The sequence below is a fragment of the Sturnus vulgaris genome, chromosome 23 (assembly GCF_052056855.1).
Source record: "Sturnus vulgaris isolate bStuVul1 chromosome 23, bStuVul1.hap1, whole genome shotgun sequence".
Classification (NCBI taxonomy): domain Eukaryota; kingdom Metazoa; phylum Chordata; class Aves; order Passeriformes; family Sturnidae; genus Sturnus; species Sturnus vulgaris.
The window spans coordinates 6,130,155-6,149,598 of record NC_142265.1 but is presented as its reverse complement, the minus strand read 5'-3'; the positions used below and the strand labels follow the sequence as shown (position 1 = coordinate 6,149,598).

General features: G+C 43.2%; 1 protein-coding gene across 2 annotated transcripts in view; it reads right to left on the bottom strand.

The window, feature by feature from the left end:
* LOC106861813 (uncharacterized) overlaps positions 1-19,444 on the bottom strand; it is a 132,213-nt gene that overhangs the window by 5,030 nt on the left and 107,739 nt on the right. Inside the window, exons 13-15 of one of the 2 annotated variants that reach the window (XM_088177757.1) lie at positions 17,573-17,745; positions 8,032-8,129; positions 5,219-5,379 (exon numbers count right to left, since the gene is read on the bottom strand). In XM_088177757.1, coding sequence (XP_088033883.1) covers positions 17,634-17,745 — 112 coding nt within the window. In that variant the 3' untranslated portion in view covers positions 5,219-5,379; positions 8,032-8,129; positions 17,573-17,633. Of the gene's footprint in view, positions 1-5,218; positions 5,380-8,031; positions 8,130-17,572; positions 17,746-19,444 lie in introns of those variants that run through there. The other variant, XM_088177758.1, reaches the window with a different exon arrangement.

Genomic DNA, 19,444 nt, shown 5'->3' with positions numbered 1-19,444 from the left:
CGTTTACCCAGGAAAAGGAGAGATTGGTTTTGTGCTTGCTGTTATTCCAGAAATGGCTTCAGACTGACAGGGGGCAGGGTTAGATGGGATTTTTGGGGAATAAATTCCTCCCTGTGAGAGTGGGGAGGACCTGGAATGGATTTCCCAGAGAAGCTGGGGCTGCCCCTGGATCCCTGGAAGTGTCCAAGGCCGGGTTGGATGGGACTTGGAGCAGCCCAGGATAGTGGGAGGAGGTGGAATTAAATTATTTTTCCAAGCCAAGCCATGCTGGGATTCTGAACCCATGGAGATCTCAGAGTAAGAAACAAAACAAAAACAAAACAAAACAAAAAACCAAAACAACAACAACAACAACAAAACAACAAAAAACACCAAAACAAACCAACCAACCAACCCCCCCCCCCAAAAAAAACCCAAAAAAAAAAACCAAAAAAAAGAATTTACAGCAGAGCTGATCCCTCTTGGGGCTGAAGGCAATGCTGAGTGTCACTGCCACAGCCTGTCCCTGCCTTAGGGACACAGAGGTGACCAAGTGACATCAATCCCATAACCAAAATTCAGAGCAGAATCGCTGGGAATGACACCTGGCAACATTTCCTTTGCAATTTCAGCCAGGAGCCAGCTCCTTTTAAAGAGGAAAATCCTGAGTGAACCAACTCACTCCTGACTAAGAACAAACTGGCCCAGAGAAAAAGGCTTTAAATAATTTGGAGAGGGTTTTTTTCTTACAGAGAATAAAACCTCCCTGTGATTTTGGATGTCAAGCAGACTTTTCTTGATTCCCAGCACTAATTTATGGATTAAACATTTAACCCTTGAGCATGGATTGAGAGTTCCTTGCTGCTGAGAGCTGAGCAATAAACTAAATATTAAAAATGATATAATAGTAGAAATATTCTATCCATATTTTTATACATTATTACCCGTATTTTCTTATATTATAAAGTTATTGTGTTATCTATTAATAATATAAAAATAAATCTGGTATTTCTGAGCAGTGACTTCAATCCAGTGCCTCCAACCAGCCCTGATTCAGCAGCCTCACTACATCACTGGACACTGATTGTATTTTTCCCATTAACACCTCCCCTGGTTCACTCCTCCTATTAATTCAATAATTATTCTCACATGCAAATGAAGGCAAGCACGTGAGTGAACTGTCTCAGGGCTCCTAGAAAATCAGTTTCTTTCCCACTCAGAAGGGAAGGGCACTCTCTAAAATCAGCTGTGGATCTGCAGCAGAGAGCAGTGGAGCTTCCCTTCTTCCCTTCCAATTTCCTTCCTGTTTTCCCTTCTTCCCTTCCAATTTCCTTCCTGTTTTCCCTTCTTCAATTTCTTTCTTGTTTCCCCTTCTTCCTTTCCAATTTCCTTCCTGTTTTCCCTTCTTCCTTTCCAATTTCCCTCCTGTTTTCCCTTTCCTTCCAATTTCCTTCCCGTATTCCCTTCTTCCTTTCCAATTTCTATCCTGTCTTCCCTTTTCCTTTCCAATTTCCATCCTGCTTTCCCTCCTTCAATTTCTTTCCTGTTTTCCCTTCTTCCCTTCCAATTTCCCTCTTGTTTTCCTTTCTTCAATTTCCTTCCACCTTTCCCTTCCCTTCCCTTCCAATTTCCTTCCTGCCTTCCCTTCTTCCCTTCCAATTTCCTTCCTGTTTTCCCTTCTTCAATTTCTTTCTTGTTTCCCCTTCTTCCTTTCCAATTTCCCTCCTGTTTTCCCTTTCCTTCCAATTTCCTTCCTGTTTTCCCTTTTCCTTTCCAATTTCTATCCTGTCTTCCCTTTTCCTTTCCAATTTCCATCCTGCTTTCCCTCCTTCAATTTCTTTCCTGTTTCCCCTTCTTCCCTTCCATTTTCCCTCCTGTTTTCCCTTCTCTCCCTGCTCCCTTTTATCCAATCCCACCCTCCCCATGCTCTGTGCAAGGCAATGCAAAGCCGAGGGCCAGCAGAGGCAGTGCCAGGCTGCAGACACCCCTGGGAGCCCCTCTGGGGCTGCTGTTTGTTGTCAGAGGAATTGAGAGGCCACTTCAAACACAAGCAAAACAAACTTCTCACTAAAGCCACATCAGTGCCATTAATCCGGGAATGGGTTTGACCTGCTGTTTGCAGCAATTCCTTAAATCTCACTTAAGCTGGGCAGCACAAAGGGGCTGCCTGCACTCGCCAGGGACTCTGGTGACCCCAAATCTCACAGCAGCCTGAGCTGCTGCACCACCGATCTGCAGCCAGGATGGCTTGGGAGGGACCTCACACGGAAAAGGGGGTGGGAAAGCACAGCCAGGTGTGACCCTGAAGCTTCTACGACTTGTGGTCATGCCAGGCTTAGAGGAAATTCGTTTCTTGAGGAGGAAAAAGGCCACAGCCCATGTTCAGGTGCAGATCTGTGGCCTGGATTTTGTACCAGCATCCAGTGATGCTCGGCCTTGGATTCACTCCCTCTCCTCTGCTCTCATTTGCACTGGACAGGAATTGCTCAGTGGCACACATTTGAATAATTGCCACGAACACTGAGCTCTGCACTCGCTCAGCCTGTGAGAAGGACAAACCTCCATCCCCACTGGGAAATTCTGTGCTCAGTCCTTTGGAGGAGCCATCCATGGACTGGGCCACTCTCCAGACTTCCCCAACATTTCCCCCCAGTAGTGACCAGAATTAGCAGCTCTGGGCAGCCCAGATCTGCCCTTCCCACTGGATTTTCCCTGCTCTTGACTTGCTGCTTTTCATCCCAAACCTTATGGATGAAACCCAAACCTAAGCCCAGGTCCAAAGTTATTACAGTGAACGCCCAGAATTCTGTGTATGGTTATTAAAAACATAAGCAACTAATCTGTTCTGGACTTGAAAAGTTCCCATTAACTTCCAAAAGCAATTAGATTCCTTTTTTTTTTTGTTTGTTTTCATTAAATACTGGTGGAAAAAGAATTGCTTTATAAAACAGCTTCAATTTGTCACTATTTAATTTCACTACACATTTCCTTGCACTCACTTTGTGAAACTGAGAGATTCCCAATCTCCCTCCTCATCCTTTCTTTCCCTCAGAACATCCATTTGGTTTTCTCCTTTCTGATGGGAATGGTTCAGTGCATTCATTTCAGATTTATCTCTGCTTTTTGCTGGCACCTTTTTAGCCACTTTTTGTCCTCTCAGATTTGGTGCAACAGCTCCTGTGCCATCTTATTTAGATCCAAAAATTTCCCTTTAGTGTTGAGCAAGGGTTCATCCACTCCCATTTTATAAGGGAAACGAGGCCTAAAATGCTCATAAAAACTAAAATTCATAGAATTCATGAATTATAAATCTACTGCATATAAGAAAAACAAGCAGAAAAGTCTGGTTGCCCATCAAGAATTCAATGATTCTTAAAAAGGGTCTGGAGTGGAGGTGATGGGAAGGAGGAGCCACTGCTTATAAGACAGAAGGAAGAATTTCAATTTCTTTCCATGTCTGCCCCAGAAACCTGATTCTTGAACTTATTTCACCAGGAAACAAGGCCATGACATTGCACAAAGAGGCTCATTTCACCCTATAGCATGTACAGATTATTTGCTCGGGGAGAATCCATTTTATATTTTATATACAAATCTAAATATATGCAAGTGGGACTGCCTGGAGCAGCAGCAGAGTCAGGGCAAGCAAGAATTTTGTCTTATTTAAAGAGCAATTTGAAAGAAAGGAGGGGGGGCTGTATTCCCAAATATTTTGGATTTTCCTCTGCTATGGGAAATTTCCAGACATGAGATTTCTTCTCTGCTTTTATTGCTGAAGCCCTGCTAGTCCAACACCTCAATTAGGAGTTTGTCCCTGAGTGAACACAAAATTTATCCCAAAAACTCACTCTGGAAATGCTGAACTTGGTTTCACATCTAAATCCCCAGGCTATGAAGAGGGACAAGTGGGAATGAGAAGGAAAAATCTGGTTAAAAGACAGAAATGTGAATTCCCATCTCTGCTGTGACCTCGGACTGTTCATTTCCAAATCCTGAGCTGCCCCACACCAGCTCATCCTTTCACTGAGAATTGCAGTCGAGGTCCCCATCTCACTGTGTCCCTTACAGATGGAAATTTTCTATTTTTAAACTCCAACACACAGAGAGCGGAGTTCCCTCTCCTGGCATCCCCAGGAGCAGAATTTCTGAGGCTGGGGAATGAAATTGTCTCATTTTTAACTTCTTTTTAACTGTCTGATCAGCTTTCAGGCAGTGTCAGGATCCAGATTAATTCATGCAGAACCCCATCATCATCATCATCATCATCATTTAGCTCCCAAGGTTGCTGTGCTTGGAATTCCAGTTATGACAGGAATTCTATACATATGACACAGATTTAGAAATGGCATCAATGGAACACTTAGGGCCTTATTCATTAAACAATGAGTCATTCTGGCATTCCACTCCATCTCATCCCAGTCCTTACAGAACTTTCATGCACACATTTCACTCTGCTTAATGCATCTGATTGAGGAGGGTGGCAGCAGAGTTTCAGCTGGGTGTGAAAATAGATGGAACTCACTGGTTAAAAACAAAAATTTAAAAAAAAAAATTTTAAAAAAAGAAAGAATCCCTCTAATGATGAAAGTTTCATCTTTCACCAGCATCAGAGCCGTGTGAGAACAGAGAAGCAAAAGAAAATTCTGCCATGAGCACTGCTGTGAGGATTTTCTTGCTGTCCAGCAAGCCAGAAGAATAAAATATTTCAGAATGCAACACTTGAGTAGCAATTCTGGGCAGATAATTTCAGTGGTGCTCTACAAGAGGCTTAAAAGCTTCCCTTAATATGCACTTTACAACTGTGGCAAACTAATGATGGTGCAAGACCACAAAATATTTCCCAAATCATTCCCCTAATGACCTAAAGCATTCAGATGGGCTGGTTGTATTTTCTGTGTGTCATTTAAATGAGGATTGAGTCGAAAATTAAAGATTAAGCCAGAGCAAGAGCTGTCACCTGTCTCTCAGGAAAGCACCTGTATTACCAACAGTGCAGAATGCCTACACAGCAAATACAGGATGATTTTTGAGTCAATATTCACTCAATCTAGGCAGAGCACATCCAAATATTGGGTTTTACCACGCTCTAGCAGCTGGAATACAAAGTTTTTAAGGATCCACTGGTTCCCAGCCTGTGGGAGTTTGAGCTGTTGTCATTCAATCCAGGTAAACTGGGAAGTGCTACAAAATAACTTGGAATTTTTTAATGGAGAGATCTCAGCACAAATGATTATTTTACCTTCTCTTTGTCCTTCCAACCTCCTTCCTGCCTGCTGGATGCATGGCTGGGATTTCTGGGCGTGTGGTTGGGATTTTGGGATGCACGGCTGGAATTTCTGCAATTCCTGCAAGGCTGGAGCAGAACACCCGTGGAAGTCACGGCTCTTCTGTCAGGTCTGACTGGGATTGGAAAAGAATCTCAGAAGTTGTTGGGGAGAAGGAAGGCACAGAGACACAACTGCACATGAGGCAAAGGAGCTGCTCTCTCATTGGAAACCACCCCAAGACCTCACCATTCCTTGGATTTTTGCAGTTTCCCTCATTACACGGGTAAGCATCAGCGCCTCGTTTTGATCTTTATCCCCAAAAAGTCCCAGGAAATTTGGACTCCACCTCCCCACACTGGCTTGGGCATTGTCTCCCAAGCCCTCCCCATGGCAAGGAGAGTTCCATGTCCAGGCTGAGCAGGGATGGGAGTGGACAGTGCCATCTCCTCTCCATGAATTCCCAACCCAGGCTGATTCTGCTCCTTCACTTCACGTTGAGGGAGCCAAGGCAAGGACAGAGTTTACATTTCCCTATCGCAGGACAAACACTTCTCTGGGAGGTGCATTGTTTCTTTTGCATTTCACATTCCAGTGGAAACATTCCCTGAAAAACAGTTGCTATCTCCCTGGCCATGCAGGGGCTGAAGTGAATAAAATCTGGGAATGGAACCCAAGGAAAACAGGACACTTTTGTGCCTTCCCTGCTCAAACCGAGCGAGACAAAACCAGCAATTAAAGGCAGAGCTCAGGGCGAGCCACCTTCCTTTTTTGCTTCCTCCTCTCCTCATTTACAGCTCCTGAGTTGTTCCTTTCCTCGTTTCAAAAGGTCCATAACTGTAACACTGCCACGTTCTCCTGGAAATCTACTTAAATGGCACATGATGGAAGCCATATGATAGGAGCTTAATTACATAGAGGGCATATGGAAGGCATATGACATAAGGACATATGGAAGGCATATGATGGAAGGGCATCCGAGGACATATGATGGGAGTCTAATTAATTGACAATACATTCCTCTCATCAGGGGGAGAGCTGGAATGCTGTTTTGTTCAGAGGAAAAATATGCACATTGAATTATGCTCACCACTGACCATTCTCCTTTTTAATTACGATTCCTCGGGTTTTGGAGCGGGGTGGATCTTTTCATTTACATCTCATGGCATTAATATAAAGTTGTGTTTGACAGGATTATTCTAAATAATCACTGGTTTTTGAACCTCCTGATGTTTTGAGTGTGCAGAGCAAATCTGAAATGTTACCACCAAAAAAAAAAAAGAGCCTGTTCTTACTTGGGATTATTCATGAAGCTGCTCCTAGAGAAGTCCTAAATAGGTTAAAAAAACCACCAAAAAAAAAAAAAGAAAAAAAAAGAGACAGTTCTTATTTGGGATTATTCACAAAGCTGCTCCTAGAAAAGTCCCAACCAGGTTAAAAAAAACACCAAAGAGAAAAAAAAAGAAAAAAAGAAGAGTGTGTTCTTATTTGGGATTATTCACAAAGTTGCTCCTAAAGAAGTCCTAAACAGGTTAAAAAAACCCCAACTTTCATGGAATAAAAAACCTCTGCATTGGATGGGAATCAATGCAGCTGAAAATTTGCACTTCCATCTGCAAAAAAGATTTATGGGGGGGAAATAAGGTAGTGCCTAGAACGTGCCAAGAAGATTCCTCATTTTTTAACTACCTGCATGTGTTTGGGGCATGTGCCTTCCTGAAACACAGAGGCAGCCTTGTGTTCTCCCACATCCTTTCCTTGTCCTGAGGAGCTGCAGAGCTATAAACCACGGCACTGGTACCTGTAACCTCTCTGAAAGCAAGTTGGGATAAAATCCCATTAATCCACTCTTGGAACAACTCAAAAGTGAGCCCTGAGTAACCCTCACAGCTTCTCTTTGCATTCAGCAAACAGGGATTTGCAGATATTCAAGTTTTTAAGGGCCATTTTACCAGAAAAAAAAACAACCAAACAACAATTTCTGGATTATTTAGACACCTTGAAACATCATTATCATGTTCACACTTTCAGATTAACCCAATGAAATGAACCCAGCGCCTGCTCTTTATTTTTATTCACTAACTGAACAAGTTTAGGAAGGGACAGAGCCTCTTATTTCTGGGAACTCAGAAAACCTTGCCAGAATTACTCATAGAGAGTGAAAAGATCTAAGTTCAGGTCCTGGGCCCTGACCAAGGGTTGTGGCCACCACCTTCACCCAGGCCCCCAGAGGACCTGAACCCTGAGTGCTGCCAACATCAAAATGTTCACTTTTCTCTTCCAACTTTAGGAGAGTTTCAAGGGTTTTTCAGGTCTCCAATATTCAGGCAAATAAAACCATTTTTCAGGATTTCAGGAGCAGCTGGGTGAATTGGATGTTCCCAATTTTGCATTTCAGACCTGTAACACACATCAGAAATGTGGGTTTGTTTTTTTTTTTGTCCCACAGCTTCTCCACAACATTTGGGGTGTTCCCCCAGCTCCTTCATCCCAACTGCTGGGAGGGAGAAGCAAACCAGCTCTGCTTTGAAACACCCAACTTTAATATCCAAAAACCCCTAAAAAAAAAAATCCCTATTTTAGCTGAGTGTATTCCCCACTGGATATTCCCAAGGGGCAGCTCTCCTGAGGGCTCTGTAGATTTAGGTACTTTCACCAAAACCCTGCAAGGCTTTATCTGGAAACATCAGCCTGGTTTAACTCCCAGTGTAGAATTAACTGAGCCAGTCAAAGACTAATGGAAAGGGGGGGAAAAAAAAAAACAAACCAAAACACAGGATATTTTTACCTTTGGAGACTTCTGCTTGCTGACCACAAAGGCAAGAACACTGAGAGGTTGCCATGGTGCTTTTTGGGAATGTTAACACCGTGCTTGCTGCTCGAGGGCTAATGAAGGAAGACAAACATCACTGGATTTGCTAAAAACTCAACAACACAGCACCAACAAATAGAAAAAAAAAAAACAAAAAAAAAACCCGCTTATAAAATGATCATTTGGATAATTCTAGTGGGGCAGAAGGAAATAAAGAGGTTTTCCAGCTTGTCTTACCTGCTCTTTCCTGTTCCACGTGTCCAGAGCAAAGAGTGCTGAGGATTTATGGTCGCTGCTGACGCCGGTGTGTGCAAGACCCAAGGAAAGCTAGGAGGTTGTACAGTTATCTCCCTTGGTGTAATTCTAAACTATACAACCTACTACCTCAACCTGGATGCATGCAGTCAAAAAGTCATAATCTCAGGGGCTTCTACTTCCCAAAAAAAAAAAAAAAAAAAAAAAAAAATAGGCCTCCAAATCCTCTGTGGTTTAATTTAGAGGGAATAAACTGCTGGGGGAAAGACATCAACACCAAATTCAGCTCCCCACGATGGAAATGTGGTAAGACACAACAAGCCAGGGTTATTATCCTGCTGGATTTGGTCAAGGTCATGGAGGTTTTCACACATGATGGAATTTTTTTCCCTGGCCAAAATAAAGGTGTTCCCCTTCCCCAGCAGATTCAGAGCATACAGAGACTTTTGGAAAAAAGTATTTAAAGAAGGCTTAGGGTGAAAATTTGTCCTGACACGTCTTTTCCTTTCTGAACACACCACGCTGACCTCAACCACGTGCCTTGGCTCCTGGATGTTTGAAAGATGTGCAGGAATGGGAGTGGGAGAGAACTGCACAAGGGGGACAAATCCTGAGGTGAATTTACCCCTTGCACCAAAGAGTTCAAATGAACATTCTGGAAAAGCAGCACGGAGCCTCCCTCAGCAGCCAGCCACGTTCCCTCCACAAGAAACACGTTTTTAATTTTTAATTCCCAGCCAAACAAGCAGGATGTTATCCTTGTGACTCACCCCAGCACCCACCAAGGTAGCACTTAAAGCAGCAGGCTGCTGGTTTTTGTTATTATTATTATCATTATTATTATTATTAATAATAATAATATTATTATTATCCCCAAATGTGCTGGTGGGGCAGGAGCAGGGCTGGGATGCTGCCCCTCAGGTGAATCCAGCCCCTGGAAAGGGATTCCATGGAAATCAAACCTCAGGAATGAATGCTGAGCTCTGCTGAATGCACGTGCTGCTCAGCTTTCCCAGGATAAGGCAGAACTGCTGATGGTGGGAAAGGAACTGCCCTGACTTTACACCTCAATCCTGGCAGGAAATAAAGGAGGAAGATGGGAAACAGCATCACTGTTCAGAATTGAGCCTGCCACAGCAGCAGAATACCTAGGAAGAAATGCAAAATAATCTTCCTGCAATGTCTGAGTGCCCAGGGTGTTGATGGGATCCCAATTTCAAATGATTCCAAATTTGGTAAAGTTTACTTGGACCAAAGAGTGGAAATCCAGTATATTTTAGTTAACAGCACAGAGCAGAGTCACTGTCAGCTTTGTGATTAGTTAGAGCAGTGACCAAAGCACAGCCCTGGATAAGGAAACCACAGATCCTGGCCCTGTGCTCCCAGCAGGAGCTTTATCCTTGTCTAAAAGCATCCTGACACAACTCCTCGATGAACCACCATCACTTCTCCAACATGAAATCCAATTATTTACCTCAAGTACTGTTATGGGAGGGAGTGAACCTGAGTGCTGAGTTAGGCTGATGGAAAATCCCAAATCCTACCCAGTCTCTGGGTCACACAAATTCCCACTCAGACTTCCAAAAACAACCTGTTCCACATTTTGCAGCTATAAACGACAACATTTCAGCATCACACAGGTAAACCACTCGTTTTCTGCAACTTATCCCTGCAAGTATTTTTCTGTATCTCAATCTTGTAATACCTAACATCCCATGATTGAAAATTTATAAATTATTACCCATATTGATCAGTTTAATGAGAAGATGCTGTTACCACTGAGACTGACACAGGCACCCCTTGCACACCAGGTATTTAAAAGTTGAGCTGAGCAAAAAAAAAGAAAAACTCTCCAATAATTTGCTCTAAAATGGAAGGCAGAGAGGGTTTTGTTTCATTTGTATACTCAACTCAGCAAAGGTCTTTTCATGGATAAATTACAATAATAAATTCCTTACTTCAGATTTAAGCCAAAATAACCTAAATTTTTCTCAGGTTGGCCAATGCTAACAACTCCCTACCTCTCCTTGCTGCTCTTCCATCTCCACAAAGAGACTTCAAGAACTTTCTAAACACCAGAAAAAAATTTCTGTCCCAAGCTTTAAGACCTAAATCACCCTCTGGGGTCAACTTTTAGACACCTCCCCATCCTGCTGCATAAATTATCCTGAAATTTCCCCCATTTATGGCATCATCACCCACTACAGGTGTTTTGTTCCCCCAAAGCTTGGACAGCTGGAAGTGCATTTGCATCCCAGAGGAACTGCAATTAACAGGAGGAAAAAGTGCAGGGCTTTGAGAGTCGTGCTGTCACTTGGAATATCTGTTGGTAACAAGGACAGGAAGCCCAGGGTTTAGGAATTGAGATAAAATCAAAGCAGGAGCAGCCTCATTGCCACCACTGGTGTCCCTTGGTGTCCCCTCCTTGTGCCTGGCTCTGGGATCACAGCACTGGTGACACTTCCCCGTGTTTGTTTTCTGGTGATTTTTGTCAATTATGTCTTTACCCAATTAGCACAATCATACCTAATTACGCAATTAGGGCGAGTCTGTACCCTAATGGCAATGTTCAGCTGGGATAGGTTATCCATGTCAGGAAGTTCCTGTTGGGATTTGTGGAGCTCTGTGTTCCTAACCCAGCTCGTGGGGCCCCAGTGCCTTTTGTCTGGGACCCCTTTTAGGCCTCTTGCTGCTTCAGAATCCCAGAAATGATTTCACACTTCTGGGGACAAAAGGGAATCTCTGGCCCAGCTCAGCCCAGCCTTATTTTAAAGCTGCAGTGTAATTAAAAAATTGTGTCTTTCCACTGTTAGTGACTCCTGAAGGGAACGTGACTCCAACTGCTGTCCTACCACAGAAATGCTGGGATTCACATCCACTGAAGATTTCTTTTCAAAAAGAGAGACAATGCCACTGGAGCAGCTCCTCTCAGGATTTCCAGCTCTGAAGTTCCCACCTGCCCATGGCCCCGACCTCAGGAGACACCAGCTCTGAGCTTTAGTCTGGACTGGGAAGTTTTCACTCATCACTGGTTTTATTCCCTGTTCTCTTCACAGGCTTCAGGTGAGAGAAAAATTCACAAACCTGCTCCCCCTACCCACATTTCCTATTGAATTTCCCCAAGAGTGAGGTGAGAATCCCAACCCAGAGCTGATTTTTGGGAAGTGCCTGGTTGGAATATCCCATTCTTTCCAAACACCCTTCAGTGTAAAGCAGTGATTCAGTCACACAGAAAAGCAGGGGTTGCAGAGGGCAGAATATTCCCAAATCATGACATAAAACAGTGCCTCATGCATGAATCCCCTGCACTAAATCACACTTTATATGCATTTACAGACCTACTGACTTTGAACAGGGCTCCAGCAATGGACATTCACTACAGATGGTCAAGGAAGCTGAATTTTGTCTCATTATAATCAGGAAAATCATCAAGCTGAGGTCTGGCTCTGAATCTTTCAGGCTGTGAAAGATGCAGAAGAAGGAAGAACCCACCTTCCCTCTCACATCCCAGGCAGGGCTTGCCAAGGAGGGGGTGGGAAAGCAGAAAATACTCCCAAAGCAAATGCATTTCCTTAAGTCATTGAGCAAAAAATAAATACAAAAAACCCACAAAAGCCATCAGTTCCAGTTGGAGGGCTGAGATCCCGTTTGCCAAATTTCAGCCTGGAGTGGTTTTTTTGTTTTTTTTTAAGCAGATTTTCATAAACCTCAGACAGGAGGGGGTTTCACACTGGAAATGCTGACACGATTCCTGCTGGTCACCTCACTCCTGCAGCTGGATTTGGTGAAACTTTATTAGAAATTTGGTTGTAATGAGGAACCTCAAGGGGTTCAAAGGTTTAGAATTCTGGCAAACACACTGAAAAGGGCTGCAAAGTAGGGAAAGAAGCCTCATCTGGGCTCAGCTGAAATCCACAGCAAGTAAATATTTTGAAAGCTCTCCAAAATTTTTCAACGCATGACAAAAACCGTGCCTCAACTTTTCGCCAGGCTTGCAGCAATCTGAAGGTTTGCTCAATATTCCATTTCAATCTCTGGGCCTTTCTAGGGGAAGGGTGGCCAGGCTCTCACTCCTGAACCAAACGTGGCTTTGGAGAGGAGCTGGAGCATCAGCTCTGGGTGAGACAACAAAATTCAAACACCCTGTGCTGGATCTGAGGGGGGAAGGTGGCACAAGTATTAAGTGCTGATGACTCTAAATGACCACAAAATACTTTTTTGGGAATTTTTTTAGCTTATCCCAGGCCTGCTTTGTGACTGAAACCCTGCACAGCATGATGTGGACCTGGAGCCAAGGCTGGTTTCACCTGCATGCTGAAAAATGAAGGAACTGACAGGAATCTGAACCAAAAACTTCCAGGGTGGATTTCTGGGGCTGAATTTCACCGTGAACCTGCAAAAATACAACCAGAGCTCCCCCCCAGCCCAGCTGGAGCACTTCCAGCCCAGGGAATGCCACTCCTGGAATTCTCCTGAGCCATGGAGCATTCCTGGCTCAAGGGAAGGTGTCCAAGTCCAGGATCCCTCCCCTAAAAATCCTCTCCTTATTTTCTCCCTTATTTCCTCCCTTACTGATTAGAAGCAAATAAACAAAAAGAGAGGGAGGAGGGGGGGGAAAAAAAAAAATCAGATTACTGAAATAACCAGAATACTGAAATTTATCTGCCTTTTAAGAGTTTAACCAGATTTGATTATCTGAATAAGAGTATTTGGATACGGTTCAAATTCCAGGGTACACAATTCCATTCTGCTTATCACGAATCCCATTTGCCACTGCATATGGTTATTCTAATTACCCGAGTGCTATTGTGTGCTCCTCTGCTCACAAGGGCTCACTGTGCTCCTCACCAGGCTGGGAAAGGAGGGAACTCAACAAATAAATTCCTTTTTCATCCCTCAGTGGGGACCACGAGACATCCTTGTCTGCAGGAGACCTTACAGGTGCTCTCAGGCAGCAACAGGAGTGAGAAATGGTTGCAATATTTTGAGGGAGAAAAAGATGATTTACCAAATATTACATTTTTTTTTAAAAAATAAGGAGGAGATTTGGGAAAGCTTTGCTTCCTCAGAGAAGAACTTCTGCTGCTTTCAACTCTAACCCTGGCCAAAGGGAACAAGCACAGCAAAACTCCCCAGAGGCAGATGCAGCCACACAGGAGATTTTTTTTTTTTTTTGGTCTCTAAAGCAGCCACCCTGCCCATTTCCAGAGAAAGGAGCTGCATTAATTAAGGGACTGATTTTTGGAGAGGATATTGGGACATTTTGGGGTAATTCCCAAGTCCAGGTGTTCTGGTTTGAATCCTTCCATGCCTTTAAGTCCCCCTGCAGCCTCCAGGTGGGTGAAGGGCTCTGACAGGTGAAGGGAGCTCTGGATGGCACCTGCATCAAAGCTGCTGCACAAATGCAAACTCCTTATCCACAATGGGAGGGGAAAATAATAATAAAAATTTTAAAAAACCCACATTGTAAGAAGTGCTCAGGTAGGAGCTGCACAGACTCCAATTATTCTCCTCCATCCTAAAAGCAAGACACATTTCAAGGTTCTTCACATCATTTTGTCAGGCTCCAGTTTTCACTGGAGAACTTAATGAAGTGCAGTGGAACACAAGCAGCAGGAGCAAAGAAATACAAATTAAGGCTGGAAACACAATGCAGGGCTTTTGAAAAAGCTGGAAAAACAAAGGGGCAGGGGCAGAACACGGGAGGCTGCAGTTAAAAAAAGAACAGGGGGGCAGTTGAGCAGGATTGGAGCTGAAATGCATTTTTAAATCAGTAAGAACAGGAAGATCAGTAAGTTTGGTGGGGTTTATTGGATAAGCTGAGCTCACAGAAGCTGTGTTGCTGCTGGTGCTGCACAAGTCAGGAGCCTGCAAGAGGCTTCCATGGACCTGTCCCACAAAGATGAGGCCACAGCATCCCCAAACCCAGCCCAGAAATCCAGGAGCAATCAGCAAACATGCTCAGCCTCAGAAATAACTCCCTCCTCCCACAGGGCCTGCAGTTCACCCCACTTCTGCTGCCACTTCTCTAAAGTTTCCTTTCTGAGCACCCAGCTGTGTTTAGACCAAGCCTCTCGCCAAAAGGAGGTAAAAAAAAAAATAAAAAAATCAGATATTGAGTAGCAGGTCTCAACATATTCAGAGAGAAATTGAACTGAAATATTTTAGAGAGAAGAAAAAAGAAATAGATCTGTTTCTTCTTTCCTCTTTTATGATTCAAGTATTGATTTCCTAATGAAAAAAAAAAAACAAACCAACAAACCAAATGGTGGTAGCTCATTTTGGGACATTATCTGACCCAATTCCCCTGCCAGGGGTCTTTTGGCACTCTCCAAGCAATGTCACCTGAAGTGCCACAAAATCCAGGACAAATTCCAGGCTTTTCTCAGCCCATTCTACCACAAATGGCTTTAGAGGGGAGAGACTACCCGACAGAAATATGGATTTTATTGGGTTTTACCAGCTCCTTTCTCCTTGGAGCTCAGACTAAACCAGCCCATGCTTCCCTTGGAGCCAGCACGGGGGAATCCAACACCATGAACATTCACAGCATTTAAAAAAACCAACCCCAAACCAGCACAGATTATTCACAGATCTTCTTGGAAAAGCAATTTTTGCTGTCACAACCTCCTCCTGCTTCCACAGTGAGCCCCTGCTCATCCCATCATGGATGGAACAGTGTCCACCCTCCAAATCCCAAAGGAGACCTTGACTCCAGCTCCCTGCTCTGTGTAAAATCCCACCACAGAACAGTCCAGGAGCAAAAGTTCTGCTGGAAATAACTCATCAGCTTTTATTCCTTGATTTCCCATCCAAACATTTGGGGAATATTGAGGATCAGATTTTATACCCAACTTTACATCACACAGGATGCCAAAATGCAATTTTATCCCTTTTTTTTAAACCTAGTTTCAACTCAGAGGGAGAAAGAAGAGTGGTTGGATTTCTCTGACTTCATTTTAATATAATAAATAGAAAACTTCTACAATAAATAGCAAACACATAGAAAACCCTGGAAATTCAGCAAAGAGGGGAAAAAAAAATTTGGCCTACAGCAGCATGTGTCAAAGCAGCCAAGTTCAAACCCAGAGAAATTTAAAAGTGGAAATGCAGAGCAAATCTTTGGTGGAATTAACACTGAAAGCTGCTGGAAAGAAATAGTCAGATTTTATTTTGAGTTTACAGCCTAATTATTTTCATATAGAATCTGTACATTGGGGTTTTAAAAAATGACTTCTTCAAAAAGAATTGTTCCACTCTCCCAACTTTAAAGGTTACTTTTCCACAGCAAGCTTTGCACTGCCTGCTTCCATGGCTTTTTCCTGCCCTATCACTTCTTTTGGACTTTCCAGCATGATTATTTTCTCTGAAAAACCATTTGAAAAGACACAAATACCATGAAATTGGGAGGAATGGGATGCTATAATAAACTGATTTTTGAGAGAGGAGTTGGAGGGCCAAGCCCCTCCTGTCAGAGAAGAGATTCCAAGTTCCTGGATATAAAGGAGGAGAAGTGATTGTTCCTCTCACAAACTGCTGGACTAAGCAAGGAAAGAACAGCTCCATGTTACTTTAGAAATGAAATTATTTTATCAGTTTCAGAATTAACACAAGGATTCTCCCTGATCACATCCCCGTCACCAGAGCAGGGCAGGATGTGGATGGGATTTCATTTCTTCAGCCTGATGTGAAATAAACTCCCCCCATCCCCTTTTCCTCAGCACCAACCAAGCAAACAACCCTTAGCACGAGGGGATCTGAAAACTGAAAGAGCTGAAAGCTGAGCTGATAATTGCAGCTCCACTTTTCTATTCCTCTAAAAAAAAAAAAAAAAGAATGAAAGAGGGGAAAAAAGGAGGAAAGAGTGAAGAATATTTGGAGGTGAAGTGCAGCAGCACCCCAGTGTGCACTTGCCAGCCAGCACAGACCTATAGATACAAGCTTGTGTGGAATATGACCACAAGTTCGGATCTACGGGTTTGTGGCAGCAGGCAGGGATTTCTGCTGCCACTGCCAGGGTTTGGGGTCACTTTTAGGGGGGGGTGGAAAGAGGAAAAGCCTTTCTGCAAATGGAATTTGTGAGTTTTACACCACCAGGAGCCTTCGTTCTCTCAGCACCTTAAAGGGTGGGGTCAGAGTGGATTATTGATTTTGTTCTGACATAAAGCCACAGATTCCTCCATGCCCATGGGAGCTTTAAGAAAATCAGCAAAATAAAATCAAATAAAAATGTTAAACCAACCAAAATAAAGGTGATCTGTGTTTCTTCCTCACAAGCACTTTGCTGGACAGAATTTCTGGTGATTACACAGTACTGAGGTTATTGAATCAACAAGCAGCACTGGAGGTGTATCACTGGAACAGGGTAGGAAATGATCCAACAGCAAAATTCGGGGATATAAACAGAATTCCAATACACAGCCATCCCCCCCACCCTGCAAAAAGTTGTTTCCATTCTGGCAGCCTGGCTGAAGCAGGCAGAAGGAAAAACTGTGTGAGAGTTGTTTTAACTTTCAGAGAAGTCATTGCTGGGCTGCGGCTCTACTTTAATTTTATTTCTAAAGGCAAAAAAACAAAACCCCTGTCACTCTGCTAAACAAGCTGGAAATTCCCCCTAACCCCAGCTCTGCATTTCTTCCACACAGACAAATATAAAAATTCTTTAGGATTTTTCTAATAAAGCCTGAAAAGCAAAGTTTTGTCACCGCAAGCAGGAGGCGTCCCCTCCTTCCCCTGAGGTCTCCAAGTTTTCTTTCCTGCATGTGGAATATTTCCCATTTTATTGGTGGGGTTTTCTTTCCTGCATGTGGAATATTTCCCATTTTATTGGTGGAGAATCAGCCTGGAGAGCAGCCTGGCTGTGAGCTCCACATGGGGCTGGTGGAGAAAATCACTGAGCTCAACTCTGGCTCAAAGTGTCACCAATTTTTCACTTCTTTCAGGAGACAAACCATATTAATGCAAGTTAATATTATCCTCTGTAAAAATCAAACAGGCACCGCTTGGAAAAGAATTTTGCTATTTGGATGCTGTTAGAAAATTCTCCCTGTTTTTTTATTTTTTTTTATTTTGGTGCAGGTTCTTAAAATAAATCACTTCAACCTTTCCAGCCTGGTAAATATGCAATTATCAAATACAATTTTCCTTTATTTGGAATCGCTGGGTGGCAAGAAACTCCTGTTATAGATGTTAAACTTTCACCATCTGCCCAAAGGTTATCTAAATTCATCCTCCAAGTTTAGATTCCTACACTGACACTCACCTTAAAAAGAGTCCAGCTCTTCCCAAAGTTTCCAGCAGCCAAAATTCGTGCTGCAGCATCTTTAAAAATCCGGGATTTCTCTCCTGGTGGGGTTTTGGCCTGGGGAAATCTCTGTCCCTGCACTGGTCAAGGGCTGGAGCTGGGCAGGGATTGTGCCCTCCTTGGGAACAGAGCTGCAAATGGAACACAACAAATGTTACCCTGCCAAAAATAACCCCAGCCCTCCACTACAAAGCTCACTTATTGCAGAGAACCCCAAGTTCAAATCCAGGTTGTCCAGCAGGGCTAAAGGCACATTTATTAGGGGTCACTTGTGGCTGGGTGCACCAGGATTTCTTCCCGTGGCAGGGAATTTTGTCCTCAGTCTCACTGTGTTATGCAAAAGTGCAGAATGTTTTCTTTTTATTCAGTATATTCATTTTAACCCTAATATTCTTTACATTCAGCTGTGTGTATGAAGTGAGTTCATTTGAATGGCTCTGGAAGAGAAATAGTTGATTTTTTCATATGAGATCATCTCATTGAAATACCCAAGGTAGGGGGAGATTACATTTTCCTCACTTTATCTATTTCCAAAACTTTTCTTTTCCTTTCCCATTAATTCCTGGGCTAATCTCCTTTCCCTGGCATGGATTAAATCCACGAAGGAAACCAAACTGTAAAATTTGGGTGGCTTTTTCAGGGGACTCTTGTCCCCAGCTCTGCCTGGAGGGAACACCCAGAGCCAGACCTGAGGCAGACCTTGGAGGAGCTGGGCACATGCTCCAGGAAAGCTGGGATTTGTTGGGATTTGTTGGGATTTGTTGGGAAAATCAGCCCTTTTCTCCCTGCTGCACCTCCCACTCCCCACCTGATTGGCTTTTCCAACACAAAAGGCAAGAAGGAGAGTTGGGATCCATGGCCAGAGCTTCACTGGGGGGGAAAAAAAACAGGAGAAAAAAAGGGAAAAGCAGCAAGAGCTACCCCTGAAAAAAACTCCAAATAAATCCCCACTATAAATCTGATTTTGGCCCTCCTGAAAGCCCTGGAATGGGGCATGGGGATGGAATTCCATGGCACCTGTGTGCTGTAAATTACAAATATCCCAGAGCCAACCTGCTCCTTTTGGAAAAGAAACTTCTGGACAAATTGATAAATGCAGCAGCAAACCAACAGTTTTGTTTGTGGAAAAAGGCAGATTTTTATTTTTATTTTTTTTAAATGAGTGCTGCTTTTTAAACAGGAATTTCAATTGTATCCAATATATTCAGGGGGATTGAAAGAGAGCCATGGATTTGCCAAGATGTGGGGTTGGAAATGTTCCCCCCCACTGATTGATCCCACAGCTATTGTACCTTGTGAAAACCTGATGAACATACACCCAGTGGCAGAAAATCCATCAGAGGCAAACAAATCAATCAGCATCAGCCTGTATTTGCCTGGAATTCTAAGATTGCAAATAAAAAGTTTCAACCTGTACATTAAGGTCTTTATATTTCTGATAACTTTATACTGAGTGTATTTGGCTTCATTATTAATTTTATAATATCACTGACCACAAGATCAACAAGGTTTTGGTACGTGGGACAGCCAAAAATACAGAATATTTTTGTCAGTAACAACCTAATACAAAGCTGGTATTTTAGAGATTTATATCCAAAGGAATATAGAGGGAAATATGGAGAAATAAAACCTCTAAAGACCTAACATTGGGGTTTGGGCTGTGGGTGGTTTCCTTGCAAACCACAAAGCAGAAATGCCCTGTCCAGGAAAATCGATCACTACGGAATGCATTGTGTGCCTGAGCAAAAAGCTGTTTGCAGCCATTTCATCCTTCTGCCCCGAAATTCAGGCAAATAAGAAACACAACTGTGAAATAATTCCCATTCTTTC